General features: G+C 44.6%; 1 protein-coding gene across 1 annotated transcript in view; it reads right to left on the bottom strand.

Annotated features, from left to right (window-relative positions):
• Positions 1-14,168, bottom strand: part of wdfy4 (WDFY family member 4) — a 241,555-nt gene that overhangs the window by 104,805 nt on the left and 122,582 nt on the right. The window contains exons 41-44 of the mRNA XM_078530732.1: positions 10,910-11,012; positions 10,457-10,635; positions 4,053-4,201; positions 2,238-2,358 (exon numbers count right to left, since the gene is read on the bottom strand). Of these exons, the coding sequence (XP_078386858.1) occupies positions 2,238-2,358; positions 4,053-4,201; positions 10,457-10,635; positions 10,910-11,012 (552 nt within the window). The remainder of the gene's footprint in view (positions 1-2,237; positions 2,359-4,052; positions 4,202-10,456; positions 10,636-10,909; positions 11,013-14,168) is intronic.

The following is a 14,168-nucleotide window of genomic DNA, read 5'->3' as shown; positions in this document are numbered from 1 at the left end:
ATGCACCTGGTGATACATTTTGTAAAAGTTTAACCTGGATTGTACCCTTGTAATGTTGTTTTTGAAATGGTTCTGAATGTGATTGAAGATTTTTTATGAATAAAGTATATTTTTACAAAAAAAAACCAATACGCTGCCTCTTTAAAGAACGGTAGCAGGCAACGTAACCAACAATCAGCTGTCGAACGAGCTTGCTGACCACCTAGAGCCGGCTTCCATTCCTTTACCAAGATGGCATCTTGGGTTAAATGCAGGCTAAACTGGCATTAAGACCCCATCTTGGCCGCCTCTTACCTTTTTTAGTGTCTATAGCATTCTGGGAAAATTTCCCCTCAAGTATTTTCAAATGATTTGCCCTCAAAGAAAATAACACCTAAACGCGGAAATCCCAATGGGGCCTGGGAAAGGTGATAACAACTGGAATTCCAGTGCGATCTGGGAAAACCCTAGATTGTGTCAGGACAGCCTTTTCCGATTGGGAGAGGAGAGGACACCTTGGTTTGCTGAGGGGAGTTGGGTTGAGGTTACTTTGGGGTGGGGAAACCAACCCCTGTAATCTCCGCAAGCTGATAGCTATACGCCTGACTACCTGACTACGTAGGAAAGCACAAAGCAAGCACGGGGCTAATTATTTTCAAAACTTCTGGCTGAGCAGCAATAAGAAACTGTGTTGAGAAAATTGTGCATTTTGCTTCCGGGCAAATTTGAAACCCTTCTGACTGATTCAGCAATTCTCCCTGTCGAAAAATGACAAACAACGGCTTGAGTTATATCGCTTTTACTTTAGGGTGAATCCGTGTTCTTGGTGCATTTCTGCCATTTGTGGGGAGTCCTTGGCTGGGTTTCAATAGGCCCCGTAGGAAGTTTTAACAGTCCGATTGAAAAGGTTCTTCTAGACTTTATTAATAGCGGCATAGAGCACAAAAGCAAAGGGGTGCTGATGAACCCTTACAAAACACTGGTTCAACCTCAGCTGCAGTACAGCATCCAACTTTGGCACCAAACGTTAGAAAGGCTACCAAGGCTTTTTGAGCCAGTTTCGGAAATATTTGTTCTTTCCAACACCATTGCACCTTGGTTGTCCAATTGACAAAAGCAGGAGCCTCCCAGGGTCATATACCTGCAGCCTGGGATCCCACGCAGAGGCTGACTGCTTGGGTGAGGCCCGGTTCCCTTGCAACCAGGCTCCAGTGTGAGCAGATACCTTCAGGACTGGAGGAGGAGGGGGAAAACTGGGCAAAACTGTAAGGTTGCCCAGTAACTGCTGACATTGGAAACAGCTTCAAGAGGAATTGTCTGGCCTTCTGGATATCTCCAGATATCAAGTTTACAAAATTATGAGGGGTATAGACAGAGTAAATGCGAGTAGGCTCTTTCCACTTAGATTAGGAGAGATAAACACGAGAGGACATGGCTTTAGGGTGAAAGGGGAAAGGTTTAGGGGGAACATTAGGGGGAACTTCTTCACTCAGAGAGTGGTGAGAGTGTGGAACGAGCTACCATCTGACGTGGTAAATGCGGGCTCACTCTTAAGTTTTAAGAATAAATTAGATAGATACATGGATGGGAGAGGTCTGGAGGATTATGGACTAGGTGCAGGTCAATGGGACTGGCAGAATAATATTTCGGCACAGACTAGAAGGGCCGAATGGCCTGTATTCTGTGCTGTAGTGTTCTATGGTTCTATGGTTCTATCTCAGCACCTTGTAAAATCTTCTAGAATTGGGTCCACAGCAGATTGGGGGTGGAAATATGTTTGGACAAATAGGCAAAAGAAGTGGACTGCATTTCTGCCGATGGTTAATGACACACAACACCCTGTTGAAGCTAATGAGAAGCCTATACAATTGAAACAGACCATCTGGACCAATTGGTTAATGTTCCACACCAGCCTCCTCCCATTCCTCTTCATTTTACCCCCTCAACAGGCGATCGATGTGATTCGCGTGTTCTGTGTCTGCAGCCATGCACGGTTTTGTCCTCTGTTGTCTTTTAAATGGTTAGATTTTTTTTGCTTGTAACTTACAGTTTTAAAATGAGCAGAACAAAATTGGGTGTAAAGCTAGGAAACCTGCCTTATGCCAACGTTGATTTTTGCAATCACAGAAAATGAATCCTCTTGTGTTTAACATGTTTACTGCACCATGTGTGCACGGGTTAATCCTGTCACATAAACGCCTACCAGAAAATGTATTTCTCCCAACATCAAGTTCCAGGTAACTCAATATTTCCGTTACCTGAAGGAGGAAGCGAAGATGGTGGATTTCTCGAACGTCATTATATGAATATCTGGAACATTTTGTATTTTTCCCGCCTGTTTCCTTACTGCACATGTCGTAAATGTAGGAATCGTTAATACTGCAATGCAAAAACAGGCTGACATTTACTTGTCAAAAACCCAACAAGTACTTGGGTATTTAATTTGAAATAAAACACTTTGATCCCAAACCATCTCATATTAGGGATTTCCATAGCTACCAGGTGCCCACTGGGACCCTGCTCAAGCGGACGTGCGAGATAGAAGGGTGTCACCACCCTCATCCACCAGGGGATTGTTAGAGTTTACCTTGATTAATTACCTGCTAAAGGCGCAGAGATGATTAGAGAAGCTGTTAAACTTAACTGGACTAGCCATATAAAAACTGTGTCGACCACAACAGGTCAGAGGCTGGAAATTCTGTCAGAAGTAACTTCATTTTTAAATCGTTCATGGGATGTGGGCGTCACTGGCAAGGCCAGCATTTGTTGCCCATCCCTAACTGCCCTTGAATGAAATGGCTTGCCATACCACCTCAGAGCACAGTCAAGAGTCAACCACATTGCTGTGGGCCTGGAGTGTCGTGTAGGCCAGACCGGGTAAGGATGGCAGATTTCCTTCCCTAAAGGACATTTGTGGACAAGGTGAGTTTTAACAACAATTGATGATAGTTTCAGGGTCACCATTGCTGATACTCACTTTAATTGTCAGATTATTAAATGAAATGAAATTCCACCTGCTGTTATTTGAACCCTTGAAACCCCAGAACATTAGCCTGAGTCTCTGGATTACAAGTCCAGTGATATCACCAGTTCGCCAACGTCACCACAACTCACCTCCTAACTCCCCAATTTTACGTTCATCGGGTGGGGGCGCGCGCCCGGCCCAATCGGATCTAAGATCACGAGCGACGATGTCGGGCGAGCGTCCCGATGTCATCGCACACTCTCACCGTCTTTCGGATGGCGGGCGCACGCGAGAGGTGACGATTAAGAGGCCTATTGAGGCCCTTAAGCAATTAATTCATTTGTATTTTTCGCGGCCCGTTCAACCGTTTGGTTGGCGGGCGGGCGGGCGAATAAGCCGGGCGGCCCTTTGCATTCTTTACGAAAGCTCATCCACGGGCGGGATGAGGTTTCCAACAGCAAATAAAAAAAAACAGGAAAAAATGTTCAACTACATTTTAAACATGTCCCTCTTCATGTGACTGAATCACATGTGGGGACATGTTTATATCATCTTATAAATCTTTATTTCTGTTTCTCCAATTCTTTAGTTTTCAGTGCACACACACACACACGCGCGCGCAAACTTCCGCACTCACCCTCCTCCCGCCCCCAGCGCTGAGCGTTTCGGCGCTCCGTCCATGCTGGCTGGCTGTCGATTGGGCAGCCAGCGTCAGTATTCACGGTCAGGGCCTAGCACAGGTGGCAGACCTTTTCCCAGCCACTCCCGGGCCCGCCCGCCGCGCCCACCCCGACGACCTCAAAATTCAACCCATGCACTTCCCAACAGGAATCCCACGGGAATTTTCCTCTACGCAGCCAAAGGAACACTAAGGCCAATTCTAGTGACCACCCCTGCCACCCACACTCAGGCTAGATAATTCAGCACAGAACCCAGGCCAGACGTTTTCTACATAATACAATGATGTCCTCACACAGCGAGACGGCACATGAGTGGTAACACAGGGCAAAATTAGGATAGGATCTATTGATGTACCCCTCTAGGCTCTGCCACAAACTGCCTGTAAAAAGGCATAAATGCTCACGTGGTATATCTACAAAGTTATTACCTTGAAGGATGGTGATTAACACAATAAACATCTCCCGAAGCAGACAGTGTGAAATTCTCACAGACGTAAAAGTGACTTCTACCAAAAAGCAGAACGCCTTCCATCAGCAAATGGCCATCACCAACAATTAGGGAGTATTTTGTGTTGATCTGTGAAAGAATGCCTCATTAAAATGTGTAGAAACGTGAAACTAACACCATGCAATACTAGCAACTGAACTTGTTTACACTGTAATATAAAATCCCTTTATCCACTATTTTTCTTAATACACTTAGTTTGAACTTCTTTAGCCAGAGGATGGTGAATCTATGGAATTCATTGCCACAGAAGGCTGTGGAGGCCAGGTCATTGAGTGTATTTAAGACCGAGATAGAAAGGTTATGGGGAGAAGGCGGGAGAATGGGGTTGAAAAACTTATCAGCCATGACTGAATGGCGGAGCAGACTCGATGGGCCTAATTTCTGCTCCTATGTCTTATGGTCTTATGGAACAATTTAACTCAGGCAGGGACAAGGCACCTTGAGCACTGGAACCAGGCAAGGCCCAGGCTTCAAGAACATTGGAATCAGGCAAGGCCTACCCGGCACTGGAATCAGACAATTAAGGCCTACCCTTTAGGAGCACTGGAATCAGGCAAGACTTACCGTTTAGGAGCAGTGGACTCAGGCAAGGGCTAGCCTTTAGGAGCACTGGAATCAGGCAAGACTTACTGTTTAGGAGCACTGGACTCAGACAAGGGCTATCCTTTAGGAACACTGGAATCAGGCAAGGCCTACCCTGCACTGGAATCAGGCAATTAAGGCCTACCCTTTAGGGGTACTGGAATCAGACAGGGGCTAGGTTTCAGAAGCATGTCAGGAATCAGGCAGGACTGAAACTCCTCACATACTTCCCACACCAGCACTACATTTTTGGTCCACTGGGAATTTTCTTGATGTATCAAATCAATGATTACAGCCACAGAATACAATTTATCTAACTAATAATTCCACCCAAACTAACGTAATTGAGCCAAAACCCAGACGCAAGTCTCTTCGTTCCAAGTTCAGTGGTAAGTCCCTTAATTAACAGCAGACGAGGAAGACAAGATTTGTCCTCTCTATTAAGCTGTTAGTTCAAGTTCACAAAATAAATGATGTGTTTGAATTATTAACTGTTTCTTTTTATATACTGGATTTATGTTGGATACTTTTAGCAGTCAGAAATGTGGCAGCTAAGCTCGCTCAAAAGAAACCATGGAAACACCCTGGGCGCAAATTAGTTTGCATTGGTGACATTATGAAACGGACTTACCTTTCTCTCAGGGGGTGGGGGCGTGTGGGTGGTTTCTGGGTGAAGGCTGACGACTATGATTCCTAGCAGGCCACATGTTTCGGTGCATGCACAGTGCGCAGTGTTACAGGCCGTGATGGGAGGCGTGCGTGGTCAATTCTAGCCCCACTGCGCAACAATAGTTTAAATGTTTAATTCACGCGCAAAACTGGCCAATTATTACCTTTGACATTGTTATTCCCAGCGTAAAATGACTCTAACCAGAATTCTTTCAGTAAACACAAAAAAAAATTATAAAATGAACTACTTTTTAAAAACAAGTTAATAAACTGGTTGACATACAAGTTGTAGTTTAGAAGTATAACAATTTTCTGCATTTTTAAAAAAAAAACAGATATTTGAACCCCCATACACTCACTCACAAGCCAAAGCAGGACAAAACAAACACAGTCCCCTGCAGAGGCTAGAGTGTGGGAACAGTTCTTTTAAGAAGATAAAATTCGAAGAGATCTTGTTGATCAGATAGAACCCTGGTCACAATAGATCTGCAAGTTGTTTCAGATGGATTTGTTGGTGAAACTGCCCTTGATGAATCTTACTTATCACAACTTTGCAAAACTCTCAAAAAAAACAGATGAGTTATCCTGATGAGATGTTTCTCAGGCCAGTTTAACTCAAAGGCAGAGCAAGAGAGAAAGAGAGAGTCTTTTCCTTGTAGCCTGCTTCCAAGGCACCCAACACACACTCTCTGAGAGTTTTCAAGACTAAGATTATCAAAGAATACTCCCTTAGGCCAGGTGATTTTAACCAATCAGCAAAAGTCTTTAGACTAGCAACAGCAGTTCTTTGTTAGCTTAGAAATGCAAACTATCCCTTCCCTCTCCAGGTGTCCCCTTGCCGGGCGTCTATCTTGACCGGTGGCTTCTTGGCGAATGGCACATTCACAGCCCCGACTTAACATTGCAAACTTTAAAAAAATAACTGGGGAGGCAGAATGTCCAAAATTCAATGTCCTTCAATTTTTCCAAAACCGGGTTCTCCTCACAGCGACACCGCGCCTGGCCACACCTGCTCTGTTTTAGGTTTCTCCTCCTGCAGTTAAAAGGCAGTGCGCCTGCCTGTGGAAGACGGTGTGTAAACCCCAATCATGGGACCCGGGAGCGGGGAGCCATACTGGACAGGAGTCGCAGACAGGGGACAGGGAGAGGGGACAGGGAGACATCCCACAGAGGGAACCCAGGGCGAGGGGGCAATGAGAGGTCCCAGAAAGTGTGAGAACGCCAGGGAAGGAGCCACCGGGAGGAGGAGCAAAGAAAGAGGCCCCAGGTAGTAAAGGTAAAGTCATGAGGGCTTAGGAGAAGCCCTGGAGAGCTGTGAAGGCACCAGAGGCTTGGTGAATCCGTGCTGCAGGCCATTGGGGCAAGGGTAACCCTTTGGGGCAGCAGTGTTCTGCTTGTTGTAGCTGAAGCTGAAGCTGTGTTTGCGAGTTGGTGCTGGAGTGCAGGAATCAAAGGGAACAGGGTCTTGGGAGACGGGATTGAAACTCTGCAAGGTGAGCAGCCATTGAGGCCATCAAAGTTGAAGTGACTTTTGGAGAGAATTTCAAGGCTGATCTTCAACGGTGAAGACTGGAATCCCTCATGAAAGAGACAGGGTTTCAACAAGGATGTTGACTAACAGAAACACTGACATCTGGGTGGGTTGCTGAGAAACCTCTGGAATCTGTCTTGGTTGCATTTGCCATTTATTGTGCAGTCTAGTGCGTTCAACCACAGTTTGCCTGTTTATTCACATTTAACTCATTTTAACCCTGAATGTTAGAGTATAAGATAGATATTGTAAATTGTTCTATTTCTCTGACCCTGTATAGCAAAGTTTATTTTGTTTGTTCAAAAACCATGGAATCTTGTGGCTTAATTCTCTCAAACTTTGTCTACTTTAAACAAAAACTTACTGGTCCTTTACTTGGATCAAAATTTTGGGTGTTAAGTCTAGGGTCAGAAGATCGGGAACAATCCTGGTGCGATATACGTTCACACCAGTGCAATCAGTCCACAGAGGCTGCTCTGCTACTCAACAAGGTCATGGCTGATCTTCCATCTCAATACTTTCTCATTTTATCCCCATATTCCTCGATTCCCAGTATAAAATTTATTTTTGTACAAGCAGCCCCAGGTCACAACTGCAGCAGTTCCTCAGGGTAGTGTCCTAGGCCCAACTACCTTCAGCTGCTTCATCAATGACCTTCCTTCCATCATAGGATCAGAAGTGGGGATGTTCGCTGATGATTGCACAATGTTCAGCACCATTCGTGACTCCTCAGATACTGAAGCAGGCCATGTCCAAATGAAGCAAGACCTGGACAATATCCAGGCTTGAGCTGACAAGTGGCAAGTAACATTTGTACCACACAAGTGCCAGGCACTGACCATCTCTAACAAGAGAGAATCTAACCATCACCCCTTGACATTCAATGGCATTACCATTGCTGAATCTCCCATTATCAACATCCTGGGAGTTACCATTGAACAGAAACTGAATGGGACTAGCCATATAAATACTGTGGCTACAAGAGCAGGTCAGAAGCTGGAAATCCTGCGGCGAGTAACTCACCTCCTGTCTCCCCAAACCCTGTCCACTATCTACAAGACACAAGTCAGGAGCGTAATGAAATCCACTTCACTTGGCTGGATGAGTGCAGCTCACAACACTCACGAAGCTTGAAACCATTGACACCATCCAGGACAAAGCAGCCCACTTGATTGGCACCACATCCACAAACATTCACCCCCTCCACCACCGATGCACAGTAGCAGCAGTGTGTGTACCATCTACAAGATGCACTGAAGAATCTTACCAAGGCTTCTTAGACAGCACCTTCCAAACCCAAAACCACTGCCATCTAGAGGAGAAGGGCAGCAGATACATGGGAACACCACCACCTGCAAGTTCCCCTCCAAGCCACTCACCATCCTGACTTGGAAATATATCGCTGTTCTTTCACTGTTGCTGGGTCAAAATCCTGGGACTCCCTCCCTAACAGCACTGTGTGTGTACCTACACCACATGGACTGCAGCGGTTCAAGAAGGCAGCTCACCACCACCTTCTCAAGGGCAATTAGGGATGGGCAATATATGCTGGCCCAGCCAGCGAAGACACATGAGTGAATAATAAAAAAGAACTCTTTCTGAAAGAATAATTTTGTAAATTCCAAAAATATAGACAAGGTCTGCAACAATGTTCCCTCTTAGTTTTGTTCATTGTTGTAGGCTGTTTACAGTTCACTGCGATACCTTCAGATTTCTGGGAGAGAGTGCAATCACACAGCTTAAAATTGGCCTCCGTCTCCCTCTCCCTCTCTCAATCTAAAGATTACTGTGCCCCCATCTGTCTCCCGCAGCTCTAGATACATAATTACCTATTTTTGACTAATTTATATATCTGAGTATAGGAAATACTGAAATATTAAAATGGTACCTACTTGGGAATCTGGGGTGTAACTCATTTCTTAAAAAGATAAACAGATTCAATATACGAGTGCAGCATAAGTGGTTGCTGTTATCTATATTATCCACTTCAGTGGTTCTACCTACTCACACCTGTTTCTTCACAACTCAACCATGACAGATACAGCAAATCCCCTCTGACTTACAAACAGCAACCATATGTGGTACATAAGATGCTTGTAGAAAAGGGCAATTAATATAAATCAATAATACAGCCTGTCGAAGTACTGTAGCATGAACTATAGTGGCAGCGTTTATAGAATTGCTCGATCAGAGCTACCCTGCCAACACTTATTTTAATCACTTTTTTTCTTCATCTCTTCAGTTCCGACCCAATTTAAGTTCTGTGAAAATTCAGTCTTGAAGCTGCTGAGTCATGTTGGAGTAAGCACCAGGAGATGGGAGTGACGTTTACAGAGCCCGGGAGTGAGAGAGACAGAGCCCGGGAGTGAGGGAGACAGAGCCCGGGAGTGAGGGTGACAGAGCCCGGGAGTGAGGGTGACAGAGCCCGGGAGTGAGGGTGACAGAGCCCGGGAGTGAGGGTGACAGAGCCCGGGAGTGAGGGTGACAGAGCCCGGGAGTGAGGGTGACAGAGCCCGGGAGTGAGGGTGACAGAGCCTGGGAGTGAGGGTCACAGATCTCTCCTTGCTTCCTCCCTTCACATTTTTCAAACTACGGTTCATCCAAAACTCTGCCGCCTACTTACACTAAATCTATTCAGCCATCACCTTTTTTTAACATCGAGTCAGGGTGAGGGTACAGCACAGAAACCCATAGTGGTCTATGCCACTCTTTATGCTCCAGATGAGCCTTATCCCTCCCTACACTCAACATATTCCATCCTACCTCCTGTGTTTAGATGCATCTACGCTATTGCCTCAACTACACACTTCTAGTTGCACATTCCACATTCTAACCACTCTCCGGGTAAAGAAGTTTCTCTTTAATTCCCTATTGAGTAACTATGTTCTTTAGCTTCGGACTCGCCCACAACTGGAAACATTCTCTCTACATCTACTCCATCAAATCTTTTCAAAACCTTAAAGATCACTACCAGGTCATCCCTCAGCCTTCACTTATTAAGATTAAAAAGGGTACCATCCTGTTCAGCATCGCTGACCAAAACTGGATCCCAGTTCGCCCCCCCCAACCACCTCTTTGGCACCATCCTCCCCTCACCCATTGGTTCCCATGCTTTTAGCCATGTAGATCTCAAACACTGGCATTCTTTCCTTCAACAGCAACACCTCTCTCTTTAAGGCCATCCTTTAACCAAGGACAGCTCTCCCAATATCTCCTCCTTTGACTCGGTGTCTATTTCTTTTTTTAATTACGTCGGACTCTATGACCTCTCTGAAATGCTTTGGGATGATTTCCACTACTCAATTGCTACAGCTTTTGATGTGGACGCAGGATAGGCACTTTTGAAATGGCCTTTGGGCATGTGGCCTGTATATGTTTTTCCAGAAGCTCGCTGAAGTTAAATTCAACCATACTTCCATAAATGTGATGGAAGCTAAAATGAGCTTAGGCAGCTATTTTTTGCATCAGCTGAGCTTACATTAAGAAGCACTATCAACACTTCGGTCAATCAGCTTATAAACACGGAAAAATAGATTTCTTGCCTTCTCTTTTGGATCCAAAACCTGGAGAATAGCTTGTCTCTCCACACAATCCTCAAAGAATTCTTCGAACTGGATACTCTCAATAAGAGCTGGGAAGAATGTCAGCTGATTACAGTCAATGCCCCTCTCATCAATGTCTCCCTCCGCCAAGTTCAATGTCAACCCTGCTTGTGCGTTTTCTGGTAAATTCAGAAGGGAGAATGACAAAAAGTTGACCGCTTTTGAACTGACCGGAACTCACATACAAAAGCAATAACTTGCATTCTCTTGCAGCATCTCTAAGGTAGTAAAATGCCCCATGGCTCTTACCATAAAACAGCAGAAGGGACAGCGTTTAGGTACTGAGCTGAACGGTTAACTTTTACATGGAGGGGAATTAAGTACAGGGTGCAAAAATTAAACAACAATGAATTTGCCTAGGAGCAGCTATGCTGAATATTCCCAAAGTTTTACCTGAGTATAATTGCTTGTCAGTGGTTCCCACATGTTCATGCGTAGAACATAACTTCATGTAAAACTCCTCGTTACCAAAATTGAACCCAAGATTCTTGCTGACCTGTAATGAAAGAAAATGCCACCAGTCAACAATTTCAAAAATACTGTGTCACCTGCCAGCGTAAAATGGCTGTCTGACTCTGCTAAGTCAGAAAGCAGTTAATGTCTTGATTACACACAGGATATAATTCGGCTGCAATATGTTCCAGGCAAACGAGATGGTGGGGCCATAATTTAGTATTGAGTGATTGGGACAGACTTGGTACATAATCTAACTGAAATTTGGAAAGGAGAAACTTTGCATCCAGACCTGTGCTAAAAGAATAAACATGGCAAAAAAACCCCACTAGAACTGTGCAGGTGCGGTGTTGGCAGGGAATGTACATTTTACCCGATTCTCCATGAAACATCCTTATTACTGCAAAATAACACTAATACACTTCAAAGGGTAATCATTCAGACTTGAAACACTTTGTGACGTCCTAAAGATGCGACAGAGTGAGGTATCATTTCGAGCCATGTTCCTTTGCCTGGCATTAGGAAGGACTCAAAGAAGTTGCTTTAAGGTTTTAACTATGAAACTCGGATTTTTAATTGTGCAACTGAAAATCTGTATTCACATGGTCTCCAAATTTAGAACAAGACTCAGGGTGAAGAAAATGTCGTTGTTATGAAAAGACCTCAACTTGAGTAAGAATGAACTCAAAAAAGGACAAAAACAAACCATAGAGATTTACCATATCTGGAAGGGACAATAAAGCACTATAGAAATGCATTGTCAAGATCTATCTCCACAGAGGATTGTGCATGTAAAGGAATTTGAGGCAATAAACAAGCCTGTCTCTATTTATATTTCCAGCAAAGCTTTCTTTATTTGTAATTATTTTTGGGATGCTTAAGCATCTAAATGAAGTATGGAATTCAGAGGTCTCTTCAGCTCAACCTTTTGAAGCTTCCTGGATTTGAAAATGTGGGTTCTTTTGGATTGGCCGCAGCCTTTAACGTCTAAACTGTGCAACGAGTAATGCCTTCTCTCGCCACTTCTGGCTGCAGGAAGCCATTAGTAGGAGAGACTAGGACCAGAGGGCACAGCCTCAGAGTAAAGGGAAGACCTTTTAGAACAGATATGAGGAGAAACTTCTTTAGCCAGAGAGTGGCGAATCTATGGAATTCATTGCCACAGAAGGCTGTGGAGGCCAGGTCATTGAGTGTATTTAAGACCGAGATAGATAGGTTCTTGATTGGTAAGGGGATCAAAGGTTACGGGGCGAAGGCAGGAGAATGGGGTTGAGAAACTTATCAGCCATGATTGAATGGCGGAGCAGACTCGATGGGCCAAATGGCCTAATTTCTGCTCCTATGTCTTATGGTCTTAGGAACTTTTATTTCTGTTGGATTGCCTGGACAAACAAATCTCATTTCACTTGCCATTGGTACCACCTTCTCTGCAAATTCAGCCTGCGCAATCCTCAATAACTCCGACTGGCCTGATACTAAACGGGAGAGACATTCTCCCTCCACCTGCTGTTGTGGGAATGTGACCTGAGATAAATCCATTGAGAAAGTGAGGACTTCCTAATTACATCCCTTCTCCATTAAGCAGTCGCAGAATCATCCAGTGCAGGAGGTGGCCATTTGGCCCATCGTGCCTGTACTAGCTTTTTGAAAGTGTTATACGATTAGTCCCACTCCCCTGCTTTCTCCCCATACTGCCATGCATTTTTTCACCTTCAAGTCTTCATCCAATTCTCTTTAGAAAGTTGCTATTGAATCTGCTTCCACCGAGCAGATTTCATGTATTCCGCATAACAACCAGACAAGGTTTTTTTGGTTTGTCAGCTATGCGCTACAAGTTGATCTTGGGTAAAACGGTCAGTATCAGATCGGCTCCACACTCCATGTAGGGTTGCCAACCCTTGGCGGATTAGCCGGGAGTCTCCAGGAATTGAGAAAAATCATCGCAACATTAAAAAACGATTTTTAAAATTTTCTTTGAACATTTTTCTCTTCACTAGATATAAAAATATTGCCAATGGGTAAAAAAAGGCTGTTTGGCTGAGGGTCAAGCTTCATCCAATTGGGTAATGAGCCTTTTTGCTTTCCAATTGGTGTAGGAAGGCAGTGCGTCACAAAGATGGGTGTGTTGGCTGCAGTGTGGGGACAAGTCATGTGATGAAACCTTCAGGAACACATTTAATCACAGTCGGCGACCCCAACCCTACATTCAGCTTGACTGATAATGGGGGAGGGCAATTGAGATATTGTGGCCATTGCAGCAGCAGCATTCCATCAGCACAGGTATGGTTTTGTAAAGTTGGAGGGTGGGGAAGGGGAGTGATGAAGGGGGTGGGTGGGGTAGGTGGGTCTGCTGAGGCTGCAGCAGCCCTGCCGACCCCCCGAGCAGAGCAGGCTGCCCCCTGCTCTCCCCACCCCAGAACAAACTCTGTCACAAGGCCTAAAACAGGGGCCAGCTCCCTCATTTACATGCGTAAGTAACCTAACGATTGTTTTAGGATGTTGCGGGAGGGGATGCACGAATTAAGGCCCAACCAAACTTTGGCTTGGATATTTTTCAGGCGTAATTGGGGTGCAGGATTCCCTGAAATTATGCCTGATTGCACCCATTTCATACCTGTAAAATAGGCACAGCAAAGTCCCATTTCTACACCCCCCTTCTCTGCCACTTAAAAGACCCTTTCATTTTTCCCACAAACAGCATGTAGCAGAGACTGTCTAGAGACAGAGAGCTTCCTTCCTTTATGTTATAGTAATTAATATTCCCAGTCACTAAAATGAACTTCAAACATTACTCCTAACCTTCTTAAGGGCAACTAGGCACGGGCAATAAATGCTGGCCTAGCCAGCAATGCCCACATCCCCTAAATGAATTAAAAAAAAACTTAATTTACAGGTTTGTGACCTCACTACCAGCAAGAGGGTAGCCAACAGAGGAAGTGTCACATTTTAAGTGACTATTAGGGGAGGGGGCGCAAACATGCATTTCGTGTTTAGTTCAATGTCCATGGCAAAAGGCCGGACGCTGATAACTATTATTATCTTATAATTTAACACTTCCTACTTAAGCATTGAAAAAAGGCATTGTTTACTGCACAACTTAATATTGCGATCGTATGGAATTAATTTTCAGCCTTTGTTCACTGGGTTAGACTATGATGCCTGGTCTTCTGCTTGGAGATTCAATGCATTATCCAAAAGA

Source organism: Cetorhinus maximus, chromosome 27 (genome assembly GCF_964194155.1).
Source record: "Cetorhinus maximus chromosome 27, sCetMax3.hap1.1, whole genome shotgun sequence".
NCBI classification, from domain to species: Eukaryota; Metazoa; Chordata; class Chondrichthyes; order Lamniformes; family Cetorhinidae; genus Cetorhinus; species Cetorhinus maximus.
The sequence above is the reverse complement of the archived record's forward strand: the minus strand, read 5'-3'. Positions and strand labels throughout refer to the sequence as shown.